Source organism: Primulina eburnea, chromosome 18 (genome assembly GCF_022965805.1).
Source record: "Primulina eburnea isolate SZY01 chromosome 18, ASM2296580v1, whole genome shotgun sequence".
NCBI lineage: Eukaryota > Viridiplantae > Streptophyta > Magnoliopsida > Lamiales > Gesneriaceae > Primulina > Primulina eburnea.
In genome coordinates this window covers 10,483,479-10,509,551 of record NC_133118.1, presented here as the reverse complement: position 1 = coordinate 10,509,551, position 26,073 = coordinate 10,483,479, and the positions used below count along the sequence as shown (strand labels likewise).

Sequence of the window (26,073 nt, the reverse complement as noted above, 5' to 3'; positions counted from 1 at the left end):
GGGTCTAAAATTTTTTCCTTTTTTTAAAATGCGGAACGTAGTGAAATTAAAACATATATACATATCAGTATATAAAATACAAGTCTTGTATTACAACACATTTATTCAAACTAGGGTTTGACAACTACGATCAAGTGTTCAACTCTATCTCTAGTCCAAGTCCGGTGCCACCACTCTAATCACGATCTCTCTCTTCATCTCCTGGACCCTGATCCTGTCCTATCTGTTGTCAAGTACACATACAGACAAGACAACAGCCGGATAAACCGGTGAGAATATACACCCAGTATAAGTCAACGAAACATGCAATCATATACACAATATAAAGCATGTAATCAGATAATAGATATATGTAACAAAGTCTAAAACATAATCAATATCAAACTGTCGACAATACTCGTAGCTACATCATTCAGACTAGACTCAATCCTAGTCTAGGGATCCCGATTCCAGAAGTTGGCATGCATGTATCGACTAACAGTAATAGAAAAGACTCCAGTTCTATCCACGCCGATACGGTATCGATCAACAGTAATAGAAAAGACTCCAGTTCTATTCACATCGATATGGTATCGATTACCAGTAATAGAGGAAGCTATTATTCTATCCACATCAATATAGTACCGATTAACAGTAATAGAAGCAACTCTAATTCTATCCACATCGATATGACATCGATTAACAGTAATAGAAGAGCTACTAATCTATCCACATCGATACAATACTGATTAACTGTAATAGAAAAAGCCACCATCCTATCCACATCGATAGCCAAACATCCAGTGACAGTCTTTGGCACAACCGCCAATACACCATCTTATGACATCGTGCAATGTGCCCGTGGTGATTCCACCACTAACGGCACTTCTGTCATAAGATTACTCTTCTAATACCTGTAATCTATAACTCAAGAAAACAAGTATATCAATCAATCAATGCAAATATCAATGCAATAACGTAAAGTATGTGATTTAGGGAAACCCAAGTCTAAACCGACTCAAGTCCATCTCCCAGTACCACATTGACTTATACCTTTCTTTCGTCGGTTTCTGGCTCAGTCAAAGTCCTGAACTCACAATCTGTCTGGTACTGACAATATCAATAATCTCATATCAATATACTAGTCAATTCCATAACAATCTGATCAATCTGGATTTAATTCAAAATCAACGGTATAACGGTACAATTTTAATATCCCCGTCAATACCAATTCACCAGATAACAGTTACAATCTATAACTCATATCCAATACAATCCGTAATCCAATCACAATTCAAATCTGTCCGGTATAAATCAATATACCCTAAAATTCATAACATTTCCATAATCAGTCCGTTTCTAAATCTGACTTCGATTCTACGATGTCTCATATGTCAAGAACATCATATATGAATCCTATTCAATTCTGACAATAGCATAATTTCAACGCATGTCAAAACGTAGCAAGACTTACGTCCAGTTGTAGCCTACGCTGATAGGATTGCAATACTGAAGTCAGATTACAATTCGGACGGACGGATTTCTCACAAAAGGCGTAAGGATTTTCGGTGAACTTCCACTGACCCCTTTTCTCGATTCTTACCTTTCTTTCCACTGAATTATGAGGGATTTACGTATATATACTCAAGTGGCTTGGTTAATGATACGTGTCCATTTTTCACCATTTTCAGGCGGCGCTCGGGCGGTAATAAACTACCGCTCGAGCGCGGCAGTTTCTGTCCGAGCTCTTTTCGGATTATACATTGGCGCTCGGGCGGTCATAAATTACCGCCCGGGCGCCATCTCTTCTGCCCAAAACATTCCCCTACAGAACATTGGCGCTCGGGCGGTCGTAATCTACCGCTCGGGCGCCACTACTTCTGTCCGAAACTTACACAAGTTATATGAACTCTTATTTCGTGTCCCGATTAATCCTTTCATAATCATATCAAATTATATTTCAATAATTAGAGATTATTAGGATCAAATTTCTCGGGCATTACAGATAGGCCACTTCTGAATCTCCTCTATTTTCACAGGATCAACAGCTATACCATCCTTCGAGACAACATGGCCTAAGAAAGAAATCTGCTCCAACCAGAACTCATATTTCTTCAACTTAGCATAAAACCTCTTCTCTCTCAACAATTTAAGAACAACTCTGAGGTGCGCTGTGTGACACCTATGACCGGTTTTAATAAAATAGCAGCGGAAATTAAAATTTTTCTTTGAAGGGAGGAAGGATTAAAATTTCTTGACATAAAACCTTAACAAACAAATGTATATACATGATCAATCAAATGATACAACCAAAATACAAAATATCATTTTTATGATCATGTCCAAAAATGCTAGCAAAAGTAGCCTTCTTCCTTCCTTCTTTATATGCATATGACTCCGGCCCACAATCAACGTCCCGGCTCGTCGCTCTTATCTGCATCACATAAAATAACTGAAATGAGTATAAAACTCAGCAAGTGGAACTCTTACATAGCAATGGATACATAGCATACTCTGAAAATCATGAATTTGAAAACATTAAATACCATCAACTCTGAAACATGAATATCATAGTATGAATAACAATAACGATGCTATTTCTCTTTTCTCTGATAGATTGATATATATATATATATATATATATATATATATATATATATATATATATATATATAGTATCTCTGTCTCTGTACCTATATCCCATCGATATAAATTGATAACTCTGGGGGATATAAGCCTATGGTCGTTGATCTACTAATTGCATGAAATCTCTGACTATGTATCTATCAATCCATAAATCATTTGAACTCTCTCTTGGGAATTTAAACAAACACTTTGCATACTCTTTCTTTTGTATTCCCTTTTTTACAATTGAGACATTCAATTGCCTCTAATATACAACCAAGTATAACAATACATAATATGAATCAAATGGAAGGGAATAACATGTTAAAACCATTGAAACAAAATACATATACTATCATGTGAGCAAAAGGAATGAAATTCCACTTACAACCAATAAAACCCTTGAATATAACTCTTGGTACACAACCTACAACAATAAACCATATATTGTACCATCAACATCTCAATAATCATAAACCCATATCAATTAATCCATAAAACCAACATCATCAAAAAACCCATGATTTCTCCCAACACCAAAACCAAGAATAAACTAAACCAAAAGCTTACCTTAGCTTCCTTGAACCCAAAATAACCTTTCTCTCAACACAAATAACCAACAACAAGCTTGAATCAAAGAAAGGGAAGAAAGAATATGAAGAAACCCTAGCTCCCCTTGAGAGAAGAACCGATAGAAGTGGGAAGGAAATGAGGAAAATGAAGCCAACTCATGTATTATATCACTTAAATCTCGAAAACACGCTTCTACTGTTCATCGACCGCAGGTGCGCTGCCTCTCCGACCGCGGGTGCGCTATGCTCTCGGCAACTCATCCAAAAATCCACAATTGACGACCGCGGGTGCGCTCCATTAAAGACCGAGGGTGCGCTCTGGTCTCTGCCCTAACACCGCGGGTGCGCTACACCTTGCACCGCGGGTGTGCTGAGGCTACTGGAAAACAACCGAAATTCTGAAGCATGAGACCGCGGGTGCGGTCACCTCTGCAGTCAAAAACCAACTCTACGCAACAAAGATCGAATCGCAACACTGATACAATACAACTACACAACAACTAATAACAACAATACTATAAACCATAAATCACAACTCTTAACATCAAAACTATACTTAAACTCAACCAAATAGTCGATAATCATACAAAATCTTAAACCGTACCGTTCACCAGGCTTGGCTATTACAATCTCCCCTCCTTAAGGCAATTTCGTCCTCGAAATTGACGTCACTACGCAAAGAACTCAGGATACTTCTCTTTCATCTCATCCTGGTTCCCACGTGGCTTCTTCAGTCAAATTCGATGTCAAATCAAATGGCTCGTGACGAAGAACATGGGAAGGATTCGCAATATACTTCCTGAGCATGGAGACATGAAAAACATTATGAACTCTGTCAAGATCTGGCGGTAGGGCTAACCTGTAAGCTCGATCATCGACTCTGTCTAATATCTCAAATGGACCAATAAATCTCGGACTCAACTTTCTCTTTTTGCCAAACCGCATCACACCCTTGAGAGGTGCTATCTTCAAGAACACATGGTCACCAACCTCAAACTGCAACGGCCTATGACGCACATCAGCATAACTCTTCTGTCTCGACTGTGCTGTCTTCATCATCTCTCGAATGACAGCAACAACATCAGCTGTCTGTTGGACCAACTTTGGACCCAACATCTTCCTCTCACCAATCTCGTCCCAATACAAGGGCGATCTACACTTTCTGCCATAAAGTGTTTCATACGGTGCCATGCCAATCGTCGCTTGGTAGCTATTATTGTACGTGAACTCAACAAGAGGCAATTTGGAATCCCAACTACCAGGATAATCGATAGTACAAGCTCTGAGCATATCCTCTAGAATCTGAATAACTCTCACTGATTGACCGTCGCTCTGGGGGTGATATGCTGTACTGAATGCTAACCGTGAACCCATAGCTCTATGCAAACTCTTCCAAAGCTCTGAAGTAAATCTAGGGCCACGATCAGACACAATCGACACAGGAACACCATGAAGTCTAACAATCTCTGCAATGTACTCTTCGGCATACCGGTTCATGGAATACGTTGTCTTGACTGGAAGAAAATGCGCTGACTTGATCAACCGATCAACAATAACCCAAATAAAGTTAAAACCTTTCTGTGTTCTGGGAAGACCCGTTACGATCGTAATATGCTCCCATTTCCATTGAGGAATCGGCAATGATAGCAATGTCCCAGCAGGTATCTGATGCTCGATCTTCACCTGCTGACAAGTTAGGCACTGAGAAATAAACATGTCAATATCTTTCTTCATACCTGGCCACCAATAGAGTCTACGAAGATCTTGATACATCTTGGTACTACCTGGATGTATCGAATATGGCGTGGTATGTTCCTCTGTCAAGACGTCTCGCCGAATATCATCACCAGCAGGAATACATATACGGCCTCTGAAAGTCACCAAACAATCTCCATTCAATCCAAACTCTGAATTACCTCTCTCCTCTACTCTAGCTCTCATCTCTATCAACTGTGCATCAATGGCTTGCTCTCTAAGGATCCTGTCCGTCAATGTAGCACGAATGAACAATGCTGAAATGCGAGAAATGGTCCCTGGAACCACCAAAGCTATCTCCTCTCGTTGCAAGTCCAACAACAACGGTTTCTGGATCCTAGAACTCAAAGAAGAACTCGACTTACGACTCAAAGCATCCGCTATAACATTCGCTTTCCCTGGGTGGTAACTAATAGTCACATCATAATCTTTGACAAGCTCTAACCACCGTCTCTGTCGCATATTGAGTTCTTTTTGAGAAAACAAATACTTCAAACTCTTGTGGTCCGTGAAGATTTCACACTTTTCGCCATATAAGTAATGTCTCCAAAATTTCAGGGCGAAAACCACAGCTGTCAGCTCCAAATCATGCGTAGTATAATTCTTCTCATAGTCCTTCAACTGGCGAGAAGCATAGTCTATAACTTTCCCACGTTGCATCAGCACTGCACCAAGACCCTTCTTCGACGCATCGGTATAAACAACAAAATCCTCTGAACCACTGGGCAATGCAAGTACCGGAGCCGTCGTCAACTTATCTTTCAACTCTTGGAATCCACTCTAACATTCATTGGACCACTCAAACTTCACAGTCTTCCTCGTCAGATTGGTTAACGGTAGGGCAATCTTGGAAAAATCTGAAATAAAACGATGATAATAACCCGCCAAACCGAGAAAACTGCGTACCTCTGATACAGTGGTAGGGATAGGCCACTTCTGAATCGCCTCAATTTTCACAGGATCAACAGCTATACCATCCTTCGAGACAACATGGCCTAAGAAAGAAATCTGCTCCAACCAGAACTAACATTTCTTCAACTTAGCATACAATCTCTTCTCTCTCAACAACTGAAGAATAACTTTCAGATGCTCTGCATGAAGCTCTCTGGTCTTGAAATAAATCAAAATGTCATCGATGAAAATAATGACAAAGCTATCCAAATACGGCTTGAACACTCGGTTCATCAGATCCATGAAGACTGAAGGAGCATTGGTCAGACCAAAAGACATCACAAGAAATTCATAATGACCGTACCTGGTCCGGAACGTCGTTTTAGGGATATCAGATTCCCTAACCTTCAACTGATAATAGCCAGATCGCAGATCAATCTTCGAAAACACGGTAGCCCCTTGCAGCTGATCAAACAAGTCATCTATCCGTGGCAACGGATATTTATTCTTGATAGTCACTTTGTTGATCTCTCTGTAATCAATGAAAAGCTGCAAAGACCCATCTTTCTTCTTGACGAAAAGAACCGGAGCTCCCCAAGGCGAAGAACTCGGCCGAATGAAACCTTTATCCAAAAGATCTTGCAACTGCGTTTTCAACTCTTTCATCTCTGTTGGGGCCATTTTATACGGAGCCTTAGAAATAGGAACCGTACCAGAACTAGATCAATCACAAACTCTACATCTCTGTCCGACTGTAAACCCGGCACATCATCCTTAAATACATCAGAGAACTCTCTCACAACATCAATATCATCAATATTCAACTTCACAATTCTATCCACATCCACAATCGAAGCCAAAAACTCATCACAACCTCTAAGCAACAACTTCTTAGCCTCAAGACACGAAATAAAAGGAAGGACCTGTAATGACCCGATTTAATTACATGTTATTTGGCGATAATTATTATTAATTATTTTAAATTCAGGAATTTAAAATAATTAAGCCTAATAATTAAATTGTGTGTTTATGCATATTTAAATGTTATAGCACACGGAAGTTGAAATAAAATAGACCGGGTCAAGTTTCGAACACAAAAGAACAAAGGATAAACACAAATAATATATATATATATATATATATATATTATATATATATATATATTATATATATATATTATAACAAAGGATAAACACAAATAATATATATATATATATATTATATATATATATATATATTATATATATATATATATTATAACAAAGGATAAACACAAATAATATATATATATATATATATATTATATATATATATATATATATTATAACACTCTCTCTCACACACACTACACCATAAACACGCACGAATTCACTCATCTCTTTCCCCGTAACTTTCTGTAAAAAGTTTCATTCCACCGCCGCCGCTTTGACCGTCGATTTTAGCCGCACCGGTGATCGAAAAATTCAAATAAATATACGGTTGAAAAGCTCTCGACGTAAGCTTTCCGTTGATACCACTTTCGATAAGAAAAATTGAGATTTTCGAAAACCCGCCGTCGGCTTCGTTGCTTGAATCGCCGTCTTCCGCCGCTCAAAAGTAAAAATCGATTGAGGGGTTTTGTTCCTTATGTTATAAGTTTTCTTTTGGTACCAATTTTGCAAATTTTCGAGAACCTACCGTTTTTCTGTGTGATTCCGGTCGTCTTCTCCGGCGAGGTTGCCGCCTGTTGCCGGTTGCCTTCGGTTTAGTCGCGAGTTTAGCAACTGTTATTGGAAGAATAAGCTGTATCGATGCGAATTATTATCTATGTGAATTTAATTCAATTTCGACTCAAATAATGTATCATTATTGATTAATTATTGGGTTATTGTTGTAGGTTCCGGAATTGTGCGAGTTGGAGGTATAATCTGGTGAACCTAGAATTTATCGCCACCGCTTAAATATTAGTTTAGCGTCATTTAAAGCTAAAAAGAATATTTTGCGACGATAAAATAAAAATGATTGATTTTAGGCATTTTAGTCGAATATTGGAATTTTAGAAATTTAAAATGCCTAAATTGTTGAAATTGGATTTTTAGTGAATTTAAATGGTTGTGGAATTTTTATATGATAATAAGACCATTTAAATTAATATTCAGGTGATTTGTCTGAGTTGGCAATTCCAGGACTTTCTTGAGGATTTAAGTTACTGGTAAATTAGTTGAGGTACGTAGAGATCAGTTATTTTCACGATGTCTGACAGAGGCATCTGATGATCCTATGTATGATTTATTTGCTATTTGCTGATTTATGTGATATTATATGCTGACTCGCATATTATCAGTTGATAATTGATGTGCAAAATAAAATAAAATATTTCTTTTGTTTACACACATTTTATTTTAGTTAGACACATCAATACCACTGAACATATCATATTGAGCCTATCTGTTATTGAGATCCAGTTATATTTCGGTTGAGATCCGTTATATATATGATATGATATGGTGTCCTGGAGATGTTTGGCTACCTTGATTTGGTCCGGCTTAGGTAGTTGCTGGCATCAAGTGTGAAGCCATATCCCCAGACACTGTCCGCTGAGTCGTGGACCAGCTCGAGCATATATGTATGATTGTTGATATCGATCATTTGATTCCTGATATCTTGCACCTATTCATGCATTGCATTCATGCATGGCATCATTGCATTTCTATGTCATATATCGTGGTTTCTTGATGTCTCGTACTGGGGTTACTGACCCCCGAGAGGGGGCTGTCGTGTCTTTTGTGTGTGGACATGACAGGTGGTACAGGTGGTTCGACCTCAGGCGCTCGAGAGGAAGCCTCAGGAAGTACCAGAGCTCCTTGAGAGTAGGCTCAGTTGTGTTTAGGTATGGTGTGGTGTTGCTGTCTCCCAGATACTATATGTATATATTTGGAGGATTGTATTATGGTATTATCGAGCCTTGTCGGCTCTATGATATTTTTATTTGCATATGTCATGATCGTGTCTGGCTGGCACGTGTGTATGTTGTTGTGTTTATTGAGGGCACATGTTGTTTATTTTGAGTATTTGATTTTCTGGTATGTCCTATTTACAAGAAGGTCATGCCGAAATTTTTATAGGCTCAAACGCAAATTTTTACTCACTTTTCCGATGTTTACTGATTAATCAAGATTGCATGTTAATAAATCGTGATTAGGATAACGGGCCCTCACAGTTGGTATCAGAGCCTAGACTGGGATACGCTCGCACTAGAGTTAGTACACTCGAGTTTAGGCACAAGAAATTTGTGCGCATGTGTTTGATTATTTGAAATTACTTGCTCTTGCCTAGAATGAATTACATGTTAGTATCTTAGGGATATGACATGTAGATTATACATTTGAGTTTTATTTCAGTGTTTTGGCTCATATTGAGGTTATTGAATATTTTGGGAATTTAACCTTAAATCCTGTAGAATGGCAACTAGAGGAAATAAAGGGAAAGGAAAAGAAGTGGCTCAGGAGTCTGGGGCACAGAATATCGGAGGAAATGACAGAGTTCCTCGAGGTAGACGTGGGCGTGCTGCTGCAAAGATAGCCGCTAAAGCTGATGCAGAGGTAGAACAGTTAGTGCACCGAGTTGATGAAATGGAATTGGCTGTAGCTCGATTTCAGAATATGCATCCTGCGAAATTCTTTGGAAATGAAGGCAGTGATCGAGCAGAAGGATGGTTGAAACACATGGAATTCTTGTTCAACACAGTACATTATGATGCTGATAGAAGATTAACTATGGCAGTCCTCCAACTACGGGATCGTGCACAGCGTTGGTGGGAGGCTACTACAAATGTACTGCAACAAACATGTAGTCAGATTACTTGGGAGGTGTTTCGTGCTAAATTTCTCCAAGATTATGCTCCACCATCCTACTACTCAGCCAGAGAATCTGAATTTTATCGACTCGTTCAGGGTAATATGTCTGTGGAAGAATATGCTCGACAACTTTCTGCTCTTCTCACTTATGTACCACATGTGGCCGTGAGTGAAAAAGGGAAAATTTCAAAATTTTTGGAAGGACTGGACTACCAAATACATGTTATGGTTATGGCTGGGTCGCCTGCAACTTATGCCGAAGCTGTTGACAAGGCGATTGGAATTGAAGCTGGATTGAAAAGGGGTAGACAACCACAGGCTCCACAAATGCCTAGTGGTGGTTCATTTTTTTCAGCAGGTACACCATCTTTTCCATCTCAGCAGTCATACCAACAGCAGAAACAAAAACAATTCAGACCAAAAGGAAAACAGTTTAAAAAGAAATATCAGTCCAGTTCCTCTAGTTCGAGCAGTTCGCAAAGTGCAACAGGTGGACAGTACCCCGTGATTTACTGTGATCGATGTGGAGGAAGACATCCTACTGCAAAGTGTAGTGGAGTATTGGGTTCATGTCATACTTGTGGTCAGTCAGGGCATTTTACCAGAGTTTGTCCGAACCGTGCACAGGGACAGATGCAGCCACATCAGTTGCCTTATGCCAGAGGTAGTTTTCCAGGTGGCTCATCTCAGCGACCATTTTCTCCTGCACCATCCTACCAGCAGTCTAGTTACCCACAGGTCAGGGGTAATGTGCCACAGTCTTTCCAAGGTCCTCAACAAGCTCGAGTATATGCTTTGACCGAGGATCAGGCTAGAGAGTCTCCATGCGGGGTGATCGCAGGTACTTGCCTTATTTACGATCATATTGCACGAGTTTTATTTGATACTGGAGCATCTCATTCATTCATTGCATCCGATTATGTTGATGAATATGAACTCTGGACTACACCATTTCATGAAACTGTATCTGTGTCTACGCCAGCTGGTCGATTTATTCCATCTGGGAAAATTGTGTTAGATTGTGTGTTGCATTTCGATGATAGCATTATGATCACAAACTTGATTGTATTACCGATGCATGATTTTGATTGTATCATTGGTATGGACACACTGTCTAGTTATCGAGCCACTGTAGATTGTTTTCATGGTGTAGTACGATTTAGGCCATACTATGGTAGCAAATGGAATTTTTATTGTAATAGCCGAGCCCGGTGTACGGTACGGTTTAAGCTTTTCATGTTATTTGGGTTATGTGATTAGATGTTTAGAGTTGTGTTTTGGGCCATAGTATTATTGGTTATTATGTTCTTGAGGTGTTAGTTGTTGTTGGTTGTTGTTTCAGAGTCTCGGATCGATTTTAGTTTGTTGAGTATTGATCATTGTCGTGACCAGAGTGCACCCGCGCTCTTAGAGGAGTGCCCCCGCGGTGTACTATTCATGATTTTGGAGTTGGGAAGCCGTAGCAGGACCGCGCCCGCGGTAGTGCAGGGACCGCACCCGCGGTGATGACCGCACCCGCGATGCTTGCAGCGCCGCACCCGCGGTGATGGTGTTCCAGGAAATGATGGTTTGGTCGAAGGCTAGGCGCTCCCGCGGTGCTTGTGTGAGCGCACCCGCGGTGGAGGTATGGCCGAGCTTTTAAGTGTCTTTTTGGAGTGGTTGACTTCACTTTACCCTTTTCTCTTCTTTTCATTTCGATTTTCTCTCCATTTCTTAGGGTTTTCATCCATTTCTTTCACTTCCTATCTTCGATTCAAGCGTTTAGTTTGCGTTTCGACTTGAGATCGTCGTTCTCCTTGGTGCTAGGAAGCTAAGGTAATCTTTTGGTGCGATTCTTTTAAGGTTTTGAGTTAAGAGTTGACTTGGGTTTGTTGTTCTTGTGGATTTATAGATTATTTAGCTTGGATTCTTGGATATAGAGTTGATGTTGGTGTTATTTATGGATTATTGTTGTAGGTGGTGTTCAAGAGCTTTGATTGAGGTGTTCTATTGGTTTGTAAGTGGAAATTCATCCCTTTTGCTCACATGATGTTATATGTATTGTGTTTTAAAGGTTTTAATATGATATTCCCTTCAATTGATTCATTGTTATGTATTGATTCCATTGCTATGTTTATTGGAGACAATTGATGTCTCAACTATTGTTCAAAGGGAATACAAGAGTAAAGATAGAGTTTCAAAGTGTTATTAATGCCAAGAGAGAGTTTAAATGTTTTCTGGATTGATAAATACATAGTCAGAGATTGCATGCAATTAGTTGATCAACGACCATAGGCTTATATCCCACAGAGTTATCGGTTTATATCGATAGGGATACGAGCACCCCAGAGCAGAGATACTATTGATATCAATCCCCAGAGTAAAGAGAAATACCATCTCATTTATATGCTATTGCTATGATATTCATGTTCAGAGTTTATGATTCTGAGTTGATGGTATTTATGATTTCAAAGCTATGTTTTACAGAGTATATTGTTCATTGCTATGTAAGAGTTCCACTTGCTGAGATTTATTCTCATTTCAGTTATTTCATGTGATGCAGATCAGAGTGGCGGCCCGGGACGTTGACTGTGGACAGGGGATCATATGCATACACCGTTGGAAGGAAGATTTTGGCATGATCATAGGAATGATGTTTTGTATTTTGTTATGTCATTCAAATGATCATGTATTGTTATTTTGTAAAGATGTTTAAAGAAATGTATTTTGAAACTCCTTCCATATTTTAAAGAAAATTTTAATTTCCGCTGTGTATTTTATTTAAAGAGGTCAGAGGTGTCACATTTAGTGGTATCAGAGCGGTGTTCTTCGGACCAATGCATATGACTTCGTCTACTTTCAACTGTCCGGGTATGTTTTCTTGCATCTATCCATTGTTATATATTGATATGTCTTTTGTGAGCACATTGTAGAGTAGAGGATGCCACCTTAGAGGAAAGCAGTAGAGGGTGAGGATAATTCTTCCTCGAGAGTTGTCGACGAGTTCGGCAAACTGCTTAAAGAGCAGGCCAAAGTTCATAGTGAGCAGATCCAGCAGTTGCTCCGATTGCAAGGAGCAGGTCAGGGCAGAGGTCAAGGTAGAGGGCAAGTTGCTCAGGCTGTTGGCACTGATGCCATATTTTCTGCTTTCAAGAGGATGGATCCGCCAGAAGTTTCAGGGAGCACCGATCCTTTAGTTGTTGTAGAGTGGATCAAGGCTTTAGAGGCGATCTTCGATCATCTCCACTACGAGGACAGAGATCGTATCAGTTGTGTTGTTTTCATGTTGGTTAAAGCTGCTCGCATCTGGTGGAATGCGACCAAAGTTGGAGTTGATGTCTCGTCACTGAAGTGGTCAGAGTTTACAGAGTTGTTCTATGACAAGTATTTCCCAGACGCACTTCGAGCGAGGAAGGTTACGGAGTTCTTGGAGCTTCGACAGGGGAGCATGAATGTGGATGAGTATATTTTGAAGTTTGAAGAGGGTTGCTTATTTGCTCCGTATATTGCTTCCAATGACAGAGATAAAGGCACTCATTTCATTCGAGGCCTTAGAGCTGAGATTCGTCGAGATATCAATATGTCCAAGGTTGTGACTTTCAAGGAGATCGTGTCCAAGGCTTTGTTGGCCGAGCAGGACGAGAAGGACATCGCCAGGGAGAGGCAGGCGAGACATCAAGCGATTGCTCAGAGGGGCCAGAGTTCGAGTCAGCGAGGTAGAGATCGGTTCAAGGGGAAGGGCAAGATGGATTCGAGTCCTAGACCACCGACAGTTCCAGTTGCTCCATCTGATCCCGAGAATCCATTATGTCCCAAGTGTGGGAGACATCATAGAGGAGAGTGCAGATTTGGCACTCATACTTGCTATCGTTGTGGCACGGCATGCCACATTGCCCGAGATTGTCCAAGAGGAGCTAGCCAAAAGAAGGTTCAGGGTCGCATCTTTACGATGACCAAGGAAGGTATTAATCATGATTCTTCTGTGATCTCTAGCACTATTTTAATTTCAGACCGAGTAGCTACGACTTTGATTGATACTGGTGCTACTCATTCTTTTATGTCTGAATTGTTTTTGAGATCTTTGGGTATAGTTCCTTCTGTTATTCCCCTCCAGTTCAATGTTGTTTTGCCTTCGGGAGATGTCTTGTGCCCGACGTCGATTGTGTATGCATGCCCTGTTCGTATTGATGATAGAGAGGTCTTTGCTAATTTGATTGTGATCCCGATGGTTGCCTTTGATGTTATTCTTGGCATGGATTGGCTATCGACTTATCGTGCAGTGATCGATTGCGTTGCTAAGAGGGTGACTTTTGCAGATGATGACTTATCCTTCCTTTTATTTCATGTCTTGAGGCTGAGAGATTGCTGTGTAGAGGTTGTGATGGGTTTCTGGCATCTATTGTGGATGTGGATAATATTGTGAAGTTGAATATAGATGATATCTATGTGGTGAGGGAGTTTGCTGATGTGTTTGAGGATGATGTGCCGGGTTTGACGCCGGGCAGAGACGTTGAGTTTGTGATTGATTTAGCTCCAGGTACGGTTCCTATTTCTAAGGCTCCGTATAGGATGGCCCCTACCGAGATGAAGGAGTTGAAGACGCAGTTGCAGGATCTTCTAGACAAGGGTTTTATTCGTCCGAGTTCTTCGCCTTGGGGAGCTCCAGTTCTTTTTGTCAAGAAGAAAGATGGTTCTTTGCGGCTGTGTATCGACTATAGGTAGCTCAACAAAGTGACTGTCAAGAATAAGTATCCGTTGCCACGGATTGATGATTTGTTTGATCAACTTCATGGTGCTACTGTCTTTTCGAAGATTGATCTTCGGTCTGGCTACTATCAGTTGAAGGTTAGGGAGTCTGATATCCCTAAGACAGCGTTCCGGACCAGGTACGGTCATTATGAGTTTCTCGTGATGTATTTTGGTCTGACCAATGCTCCTTCAGTCTTCATGGACTTGATGAACCGTGTGTTCAAGCCGTTCTTGGATAGCTTCGTCATTGTCTTCATCGATGATATCCTGATCTATTCTAAGACCAGAGAGCTTCATTCAGAGCATCTCAGAGTTGTTCTTCAGTTGTTGAGAGAGAGGAGGCTGTATGCCAAGTTGAAGAAGTGCGAGTTTTGGTTGGATCAGATTTCTTTTCTAGGCCATGTCGTTTCGAAAGATGGTATAGTAGTTGATCCAGTGAAGATAGAGGCGATTCAGAAGTGGCCTATTCCTACCACTGTCTCAGAGGTACGCAGTTTCCTTGGTTTGGCGGGTTATTATCGTCGTTTCATTTCAGATTTTTCCAAGATTGCCCTGCCATTGTCCAATCTGATGAGGAAGACTGTGAAGTTCGAGTGGTCCATTGATTGCCAGAGTGCATTTCAAGAGTAGAAGGATAGATTGACGACAGCTCCTATTCTTGCATTGCCTAGTGGTTCAGAGGATTTTGTTGTCTATACCGATGCGTCGAAGAAAGGCCTTGGTGCAGTGATGATGCAGCGAGGTAAGGTCATCGCCTATGCTTCTCGCTAGTTGAAGGATTACAAGAGGAATTATCCGACGCATGATTTAGAGCTGGCAGCTGTGGTTTTTGCCCTGAAAATCTGGAGACATTATTTATATGGCGAAAAGTGTGAGATCTTCACGGACCACAAGAGTTTGAAGTATCTGTTTTCCCAGAAAGAGCTCAACATGCGGCAGAGGAGGTGGTTAGAGCTTGTCAAAGATTAAGATGTGACTATCAGTTACCACCCAGGGAAGGCGAACGTTGTGGCTGATGCTTTGAGCCGTAAGTCGAGTTCTTCCTTGAGTTCTTTGATTCAGAAGCCGTGTTGATGGATTTACAGAGAGAGGAGATTGCTTTGGTAGTTCCGGGGACCATTGCTCGCCTTTCAGCGTTGGTTATTCGGGCTACATTGACGGACATGATCCGTAGAGAGCAGACTGACGATGTTCAGTTGGCAGAGTTGAGAGCTAGAGCAGAGGAGAGAGGGAATTCAGAGTTTGGGCTGAATGGAGAGGGTTTGGTGACTTTCAGAGGTCGTATCTGTGTTCATATTGGCGATGATATTCGGCGAGATATTCTGACAGAGGCTCATACCGCGCCATATTCGATTCATCCAGGCAGTACCAAGATGTATCAGGATCTTCGTAGACTCTACTGGTGGCCAGGTATGAAGAAAGATGTTGCTATGTTCATTTCTCAGTGCCTTACTTGTCAGCAGGTGAAGATCGAGCATCAGAGACCTGCTGGGACATTGCTATCGTTTCCGATTCCTCAGTGGAAGTGGGAGCATATTACGATGGATTTCGTGACTGGTCTTCCCAGAGTGCAGAGAAGTTTCAATTCTATTTGGGTTATCGTTGATCGATTGACCAAGTCAGCGCACTTTCTTCCAGTCAAGACGACGTATTCTATGAATCGGTATGCCGAGGATTACATAGCAGAGATTGTTAGACTTCATGGTGTTCCAGTGTCGATCGTGTCTGATCGTGACCCCAGGTTTACTTCAGAGTTTTGGAAGAGTTTGCACAGAGCTATGGGTTCGCGGTTAGCGTTTAGTACAGCTTATCAGCCTCAGAGCGACGGTCAGTCAGAGAGAGTCATTCAGATTCTAGAGGATATGCTCAGAGCTTGTACTATTGATTATCCAGGTAGCTGGGATTCTAAGTTGCCTTTGGTTGAGTTCACGTATAATAACACTTACCAAGCGACGATTGGCATGGCACCGTATGAAGCACTTTATGGCAGGAAGTGCAGATCGCCCTTGTATTGGGATGAGATAGGAGAGAGGAAGATGTTGGGACCAGAGTTGGTCCAACAGACTGCTGATGTTGTTGCTGTGATCCGTGAGAGGATGAAGACAGCGCAGTCGAGACAGAAGAGCTATGCAGATGTTCGTCGTAGGCCGTTGCAGTTCGAGGTTGGCGATCATGTGTTTTTGAAGATAGCACCTCTCAAGGGTGTAATGAGATTTGGTAAGAAGGGGAAGCTGAGTCCGAGATTTATTGGCCCCTTTGAGATCTTGGACAGAGTTGGTGATCGAGCCTACAGATTAGCCCTACCGCCAGATCTTGACAGAGTTCACAATGTTTTTCACGTATCGATGATCAGGAAGTATAATGCGAATCCTTCCCATGTTCTTCACCACGAGCCATTGGACTTGACGCCGAATTTGACCTACCAAGAGATTCCGGTCCAGATTGTGGATCGCAGAGTCAGAGTATTGAGAAACAAAGAGATCGGCATTGTTAAAGTCCTTTGGAGGAATCATTTGATCGAAGAGGCTACGTGGGAACCAGAGGATGAGTTGAGAGAGAAGTATCCTGAATTGTTCGTGTAGTGACGTCAATTTCGCGGACGAAATTCCTCTAAGGAGGGGAGAATGTAATAGCTGAGCCCGGTGTACGGTACGGTTTAAGCTTTTCATGTTATTTGGGTTATGTGATTAGATGTTTAGAGTTGTGTTTTGGGCCATAGTATTATTGGTTATTATGTTCTTGAGGTGTTAGTAGTTGTTGGTTGTTGTTTCAGAGTCTCGGATCGATTTTAGTTGGTTGAGTATTGATCATTGCCGTGACCAGAGTGCACCCGCGCTCTTAGAGGAGTGCCCCCGCGGTGTACTATTCATGATTTTGTTGTTGGGAAGCCGTAGCAGGACCGCGCCCGCGGTAGTGCAGGGACCGCACCCGCGGTACTTGCAGCGCCGCACCCGCGGTGATGGTGTTCCAGGAAATGATGGTTTGGTCGAAGGCTAGGCGCTCCCGCGGTGCTTGTGTGAGTGAACCCGCGGTGGAGGTATGGCCGAGCTTTTAAGTGCCTTTTTGGAGTGGTTGACTTCACTTTACCCTTTTCTCTTCTTTTCATTTCGATTTTCTCTCCATTTCTTAGGGTTTTCATCCATTTGTTTCACTTCCTATCTTCGATTCAAGCGTTTAGTTTGCGTTTCGACTTGAGATCGTGGTTCTCCTTGGTGCTAGGAAGCTAAGCTAAGCTTTTGGTGCAATTCTTTTAAGGTTTTGAGTTAAGAGTTGACTTGGGTTTGTTGTTCTTGTGGATTTATGGATTATTTAGCTTGGATTCTTGGATAAAGAGTTGATGTTGGTGTTATTTATGGATTATTTTTGTAGGTGGTGTTCAAGAGCTTTGATTGAGGTGTTCTATTGGTTTGTAAGTGGAAATTCATCCCTTTTGCTCAAATGATGTTATATGTATTGTGTTTTAAAGGTTTTAATATGATATTCCCTTCAATTGATTCATTGTTATGTATTGATTCCATTGCTATGTTTATTGGAGACAATTGATGTCTCAACTATTGTTCAAAGGGAATACAAGAGTAAAGATAGAGTTTCAAAGTGTTATTAATGCCAAGAGAGAGTTTAAATGTTTTCTGGATTGATAAATACATAGTCAGAGATTGCATGCAATTAGTTGATCAACGACCATAGGCTTATATCCCTCAGAGTTATCGGTTTATATCGATAGGGATACGAGCACCCCAGAGCAGAGATACTATTGATATCAATCCCCAGAGTAAAGAGAAATACCATCTCATTTATATTCTATTGCTATGATATTCATGTTCAGAGTTTATGATTCAGAGTTGATTGTATTTATGATTTCAAAGCTATGTTTTACAGAGTATATTGTTCATTGCTATGTAAGAGTTCCACTTGCTGAGATGTATTCTCATTTCAGTTATTTCATGTGATGCAGATCAGAGTGGCGGCCCGGGACGTTGACTGTGGACAGGGGGTCATATGCATACACCGTTGGAAGGAAGATTTTGGCATGATCATAGGAATGATGTTTTGTATTTTGTTATGTCATTCAAATGATCATGTATTGTTATTTTGTAAAGATGTTTAAGGAAATGTATTTTGAAACTCCTTCCATATTTTAAAGAAAATTTTAATTTCCGCTGTGTATTTTATTTAAAGAGGTCAGAGGTGTCACATTTATGGTCAAGGATCACAGGCTAAGATACCGTTGGTCTCAGCGATGGAAATGTTTAGATTATTATCTTTAGGAAATGAGAGATATATGGTTTATGTTGTGGATGCTACAAAGAAAGAACCGAAATTATCTGATATCCCAGTAGCAAAAGAATTTTCTGATGTTTTTCCTGAAGAAATACCAGGCTTTCTATCGTAGAGAGAAATTGATTTTAGCATCGACTTGATGCCGGGTACTGCGCCGATCTCTAGAGCGGCATACAGAATGGCTCCTGCAGAACTAAAAGAATTGAAAGAGAAGTTACAGGATTTACTCGAAAAAGGTTATATACGCCCTAGTATGTCACCTTTGGGAGCACCTGTACTGTTTGTAAAGAAGAAAGATGGTTCCATGAGAATGTGCATTGATTATAGGCAGCTCAATCGAGTTACTGTTAAAAATAAATACCCTCTGCCTAGAATTGATGACTTGTTTGATCAGCTTCAACGAAATTCTGTTTATTCGAAGATTGATCTTCGATCAGGATACCATCAACTTCGGGTTAGAGAAGAAGATGTTCATAAAACAGCTTTTAGAACTAGATATGGGCATTATGAATTTCTAGTAATGTCATTTGGTTTAACAAATGCACCAGCAGTGTTTATGGATTTGATGAATAGAGTATTCAAAAATTTTCTGGATAAATTTGTGATTGTCTTTATTGATGATATACTGGTGTATTCGAAATCAAAACGGGAACATAAAGAGCATTTACGATTGGTTCTTCAAACACTTCGAGATTCTCAATTGTATGCTAAGTTGTCGAAGGTTGAATTTTGGATGGATAGTGTGATATTTTTGGGTCACGTGATATCAGCCCAAGGTATATCTGTAGATCCGAGTAAAGTTGAAGCAGTCCTGAATTGGGCTAGACCAACCAATAATATACCAGAGATTCGAAATTTTATGGGATTGGCTGGTTATTACAGACGATTCATTGAAGGATTTTCGCAGATTGCCCGACCTATTACCCAACTAACTAAGAAAGATGCAAGATTTATTTGGTCAGATGAATGTGAAAATAGTTTTCTTACATTGAAAGAGAAGCTGACAACAGCACCAGTGTTGGCATTACCATCTGGATCAGGTGGATTTGTGGTTTGTACTGATGCATCATCAAGAGGTTTGGGATGTGTTTTAATGTAACATGGAAAAGTTATTGCCTATGCTTCAAGGCAATTGAAAGCACATGAATCCCGATATCCAGTTCATGATCTTGAACTAGCAGCCATTGTTTTTGCTTTAAAAGTTTGGCGACATTATCTATACGGTGAGCTGTTTATTATCTACTCAGATCATAAGAGTTTGAAATATCTGTTTACTCAATCAGAACTGAATATGAGATAGAGACGATGATTAGATTTGTTGAAAGATTTTGACTGTGAAATACAGTATCGGCCAGGAAAAATGAATCAAGTTGCTGATGCATTAAGCCGGAAGTATCAGGATGTTATGATAGCATCTATCCATGTCTGGCAGAATTATGATGATTTATGTACTTCTTGTTGGAATTTTCAGCCGAAAGGCAATCATTTTATTGTATCTGCTTTACAATTTGAGCCAAAGATTATTTCGAAGATCAAGAAAGCCCAAAAGAATGATTCACAGGTTCAGAAATCGAAAGATCTGGTTTTGTCTGGTAACCCAGATAAATACAATATCTCATCAGATGGTTGTTTACGAATGAATAACAGGTTAGTGGTACCAAATGTCACAGGATTGAGAGAAGCATTGCTTCAAGAGGCGCATTGCAGCCGTCATAGTGTTCATCCTGGTACTCATAGAATGTACCACATACTGAAGCCATATTTCTGGTGGGATGCGATGAAAAGAGACATTTCAGAATTTGTAGCGAAATGTTTTACATGCCAGCAGGTTAAAGCCGAGAGAATGAAACCTGGAGGTATGTTACAAATTTGAAATACCACAATGGAACTGGGAACATATTGCAATGGATTTTGTGACTCACTTGCCCAGATCAAACAGAGGTTGTGATGCTATCTGGGTGATAGTCGACAGATTGTCTAAATCAGCACATTTTATTCCATACGATCGTACTTATGCTTATAATAAAATGGCACGATTATATGTGGATAATGTTATTCGATTGCATGGAGTTCCAGTATCTATTGTATCCGATCGAGATCCTAGATTTGCTTCCAAGTTTTGGAGTAGTCTTCAAAATGCTTTGGGTACTAAGTTGGCAATGAGTACAGCTTATCATCCCCAAACAGATGGTCAGACAGAGAGGACTATACAAACTTTGGAAGATATGTTACGATCCGTGGTCATGGATTTTGGGGGAAACTGGCAAGAATCTTTACCATTGGTTGAATTCTCCTACAATAATAGTTTTCAAACAACTATTGGGATGGCACCATTCGAAGCTTTGTAAGGTAGAAGGTGTCGATCTCCCGTATGTTGGAATGAAGTTGGAGAAAAACCATTGGCACAACCTGAGTTTGTTGAAGAAATGAATGAAAAGATTAATTTGATTAGAAAAAGAATGAAAGCATCTCAGGATCGTCAAGCTAGCTACGCAAATAAAAGACGTAGACCTTTAGAATTTCAGGTTGGCGATCAAGTTTTCTTGAATGTTTCACCGTTTCGTGGAACAATGAGATTTGGGCGAAAAGGGAAGTTAGCTCCACGTTATATTGGACCGTATACTATTGTTGAGAGGATCGGCTTATTGCCTTATAGATTGGACTTGCCACAGAGTTTGTCTGCTATTCATGATGTGTTTCATGTATCTATGCTGCGGAAGTATGAGCCAGATCCATCTCATGTTCTGAGACCCGAGAATGTGGAGTTAGACAGTTCTCTTAGCTATGTTGAGTATCCTATACAGAAGCTTAATCGGAAGGATAAGCAACTTCGAACTAAGACGATTCCACTGGTTATGGTACAGTGGAGTAGACATGGGACTGAAGAGGCTACATGGGAATTGGAGGCTAAAATGCGGCAAGAATGGCCTCACTTGTTTGAAACTGTCACAAATTATTCCATGTACTCTGACTTTCCTATGTACTATCAGTGGTAGATGTATGACTATGTTGTATAAGGTGTGTTGTGTGTTTCGATTTCGAGGACGAAATCTTTTGTTAGAGGGGGAGAAATGTAATGACCCGATTTAATTACATGTTATTTGGCGATAATTATGATTAATTATTTTAAATTCAGGAATTTAAAATAATTAAGCCTAATAATTAAATTGTGTGTTTATGCATATTTAAATGTTATAGCACAAGGAAGTTGAAATAAAATAGACCGGGTCAAGTTTCGAACACAAAAGAACAAAGGATAAACACAAATAATATATATATATATATCTATATATATATATATATTATAACACTCTCTCTCACACACATTACACCATAAACACGCACGAATTCACTCATCTCTTTCCCCGTAACTTTCTGTAAAAAGTTTCATTCCACCGCCGCCGCTTTGACCGTCGATTTTAGCCGCACCGGTGATCGAAAAATTCAAATAAATATACGGTTGAAAAGCTCTCGACGTAAGCTTTCCGTTGATACCACTTTCGATAAGAAAAATCGAGATTTTCGAAAACCCGCCGTCGGCTTCGTCGCTTGAATCGTCGTCTTCCGCCGCTCAAAAGTAAAAATCGATTGAGGGGTTTTGTTCCTTATGTTATAAGTTTTCTTTTGGTACCAATTTTGCAAATTTTCGAGAACCTACCATTTTTCTGTGTGATTCCGGTCGTCTTCTCCGGCGAGGTTGCCGCCTGTTGCCGGTTGGCTTCGGTTTAGTCGCGGGTTTAGCAACTGTTATTGGAAGAATATGCTGTATCGGTGCGAATTATTATCTATGTGAATTTAATTCAATTTCGACTCAAATAATGTATCATTATTGATTAATTATTGGGTTATTGTTGTAGGTTCCGGAATTGTGCGAGTTGGAGGTATAATCTGGTGAACCTAGAATTTATCGCCACCGCTTAAATATTAGTTTAGCGTCATTTAAAGCTAAAAAGAATATTTTGCGACGATAAAATAAAAATGATTGATTTTAGGCATTTTAGTCGAATATTGAAATTTTAGAAATTTAAAATGCCTAAATTGTTGAAATTGGATTTTTAGTGAATTTAAATGGTTGTGGAATTTTTATATGATAATAAGACCATTTAAATTAATATTCAGGTGATTTGTCTGAGTTGACAATTCCAGGACTTTCTTGAGGATTTAAGTTACTGGTAAATTAGTTGAGGTACGTAGAGATCAGTTATTTTCACGATGTCTGACAGAGGCATCTGATGATCCTGTGTATGATTTATTTGCTATTTGCTGATTTATGTGATATTATATGCTGACTCGCATATTATCAGTTGGTAATTGATGTGCAAAATAAAATAAAATATTTCTTTTGTTTACACACATTTTATTTTAGTTAGACACATCAATACCACTGAACATATCATATTGAGCCTATCTGTTATTGAGATCCAGTTATATTTCGGTTGAGATCCGTTATATATATGATATGATATGGTGTCCTGGAGATGTTTGGCTACCTTGATTCGGTCCGGCTTAGGTAGTTGCTGGCATCAAGTGTGAAGCCATATCCCCAGACACTGTCCGCTAAGTCGTGGACGGGTCCGCTGAGTCGTGGACCAGCTCGAGCATATATGCATGATTGTTGATATCGATCATTTGATTCCTGATATCCTGATATCTTGCACCTATTCATGCATTGCATTCATGCATGGCATCATTGCATTTCTATGTCATATATCGTGGTTTCTTGATGTCTCGTACTGGGGTTACTGACCCCCGAGAGGGGGCTGTCGTGTCTTTTGTGTGTGGACATGACAGGTGGTAGAGGTGGTTCGACCTCAGGCGCTCGAGAGGAAGCCTCAGGAAGTACCAGAGCTCCTTGAGAGTAGGCTCAGTTGTGTTTAGGTATTGTGTGGTGTTGATGTCTCCCAGATACTATATGTATATATTTGGAGGATTGTATTATGGTATTATCGAGCCTTGTCGGCTCTATGATATTTTTATTTGCATATGTCATGATCGTGTCTGGCTGGCACGTGTGTATGTTGTTGTGTTTATTGAGGGCACATGTTGTTTATTTTGAGTATTTGATTTTCTGGTATGTCCTATTTACAAGAAGGTCATGCCGAAATTTTTATAGGCCCAAACGCAAATTTTTAACTCACTTTTCCGATGTTTACTGATTAATCAAGATTGCATGTTAATAAATCGTGATTAGGATAACGGGCCCTCACAGTTGGTATCAGAGCCTAGACTGGGATACGCTCGCACTAGAGTTAGTACACTCGAGTTTAGGCACAAGAAATTTGTGCGCATGTGTTTGATTATTTGAAATTACTTGCTCTTGCCTAGAATGAATTACATGTTAGTATCTTAGGGATATGACATGTAGATTATACATTTGAGTTTTATTTCAGTGTTTTGGCTCATATTGAGGTTATTGAATATTTTGGGAATTTAACCTTAAATCCTGTAGAATGGCAACTAGAGGAAATAAAGGGAAAGGAAAAGAAGTGGCTCAGGAGTCTGGGGCACAGAATATCGGAGGAAATGACAGAGTTCCTCGAGGTAGACGTGGGCGTGCTGCTGCAGAGATAGCCGCTAAAGCTGATGGAGAGGTAGATGTGGGGACCCGGGCTCTAACTCAATTCTTTTGGGATTTAATTGGATCTTTGTTCGAAAATGTGGGTCAAAAATTTACTTTTAACATTAATTCAAATGTATTGTCAAAGCATAACATTGTCTTTATAAGAAATAACCAACATAATGTACATACATGTCTATTAAGTACAACCATACACTAGTGTTTACATACCAACTACAAACATAGGTGATACAAGTCTAAATAGACAACACTAGAAATCTTCCATGCCCGAGATCTCCACGCTATCAACTCTCTCTTCCTCGTCGTGACCCTGATCCTGCCCCACCTGTTGCCATGCACACATACAGACACGACAACAGCCGAATAACTCCGGTGAGAACATATCCCAGTATAAAACATGGATGCATGCAATGTCATAAATCATGTACAAAAGCATAGCATATATCAATTAACATGAATAAAATCTAAACATGTAGAAGAATAAAAATCTGTATTCAACATTTAAATCTTGACTCGACTCATTTCTAATCTAGGGATCCCGGTGTGAATAAGACGGTCTGTCACCTACCCAACCACTCGGGGCAACGGTACGTCTTATTCCTAGACTTCGGTCAACTCTGTATCGAGGGACTACACATATAGCAAATCTGCTCCTATGCGTCGATACACCGAAACGTCTAGTTTTGGCAAATCTGCCAATATCTCCTATCTCAGGACTCGAATATAACTCAATAAACAAGACATTACATAATCAAATGTAATAACAATCTAGTATGTGATTTAGGGAAACTCGTATCAAATCTGAATCGAGTTGTGCAATCCCAAGACCACATGAATTATACCTTTCTTATCGAATAGTCGGTGCCGTAGTCGAAGTCTCGAGTTCACAATAACCAATACAAATCTGAAATGGCATAATCAATGTGCACTTCATCAATATAAGTTTCAAACAATTCAATATACAAACTGAAATCGGTTTCAATATACTTTGACGGCGTAACGGCGTAATTCTTCGATACCGCTCAACCCAATCTCAACATAACAATATCAAAATCAGCTACACTAGTTCATAATCCCATCCAACACAATATGTGTACTGAAATCTGCACAATTTCGCTACCTTACATGCTGGAAATTCAAAACATGCTCATACAATATCTGAAAATCATTCCGATTGCATTTCTATCATGTGCAACATATCAAGAACACATTTCTCAATCTAAATCATAATTTCTCCAACATCCAAAATCTGAATCATGTTGAAATGTAAAGAAACTTACATCCTTTGATAGCCCTTGAAGATAGGAACACAAATCCGGACTCGAAATTAAAATCGGATGGCTAACTCCTTCAAAATCATAAGTTCTAGATTGAAAGGAATGGAAGCTCTCCCTTGCATGCTCTCGGTTCTGAGGTTGTTCTGAAGAAAGGTGATGAGTCATGTTACAAGTATATATATACACCATGCCAAGTGTCAACATAAAAATCGAAGGTGGCATTTCGCATGCAGCACCGCGGGTGCGGTGGCTCAAGAGCGCGGGTGCGCTGTGCTCACGGCGAGTTCATCCAAAAATGTAGCACCTAGACCGCGGGTGCGGTCCTTACATGACCGCGGGTGCGGTCTCACACCGCGGGTGCGGTCTTGCTAGGACCGCGGGTGCGGTGTCTGTTCGCACAAAACTCATTTTTCTCTCTTTACACCGCGGGTGCGGTGATGTTAGTACCGCAGGTGCGGTCTTGTCTCGGCCATGCTTACTCAAACTCACATTTTTCATGTCATGCATAATCCTCTTCAACTCTCACATCGATGACACGGATAATTCTCGAG

General features: G+C 40.2%; 1 protein-coding gene and 1 long non-coding RNA gene across 2 annotated transcripts; both read left to right on the top strand.

Annotated features, from left to right (window-relative positions):
* The first annotated feature begins 7,749 nt into the window (after positions 1–7,749).
* LOC140820076 (uncharacterized) lies at positions 7,750–24,254 on the top strand. The gene is made up of 4 exons (XM_073180386.1): positions 7,750–8,691; positions 9,262–10,499; positions 23,459–23,545; positions 24,117–24,254. The coding sequence occupies exons 1-3, from the start codon at positions 8,495–8,497 to the stop codon at positions 23,521–23,523; spliced, it is 1,500 nt and encodes a 499-aa protein (XP_073036487.1). The 5' UTR covers positions 7,750–8,494; the 3' UTR covers positions 23,524–23,545; positions 24,117–24,254.
* LOC140820077 (uncharacterized) lies at positions 22,010–23,036 on the top strand. The gene is made up of 3 exons (XR_012115343.1): positions 22,010–22,438; positions 22,525–22,548; positions 22,787–23,036. It is a non-coding gene; the product is annotated as an uncharacterized lncRNA (long non-coding RNA).
* Positions 24,255–26,073: the final 1,819 nt, after the last annotated feature.

Excerpts from the sequence above, each read along its gene's own strand:
- LOC140820076 (XM_073180386.1), top strand. The coding sequence starts at position 8,495 with ATGGCATCATTGCATTTCTATGTCATATATCGTGGTTTCTTGATGTCT. Across the intron at positions 8,692-9,261 it reads GTAGGCTCAGTTGTGTTTAG|AATGGCAACTAGAGGAAATA; the intron begins GTATGGTGTGGT and ends TAAATCCTGTAG. Across the intron at positions 10,500-23,458 it reads TCCATGCGGGGTGATCGCAG|GTGGTAGAGGTGGTTCGACC; the intron begins GTACTTGCCTTA and ends TGGACATGACAG.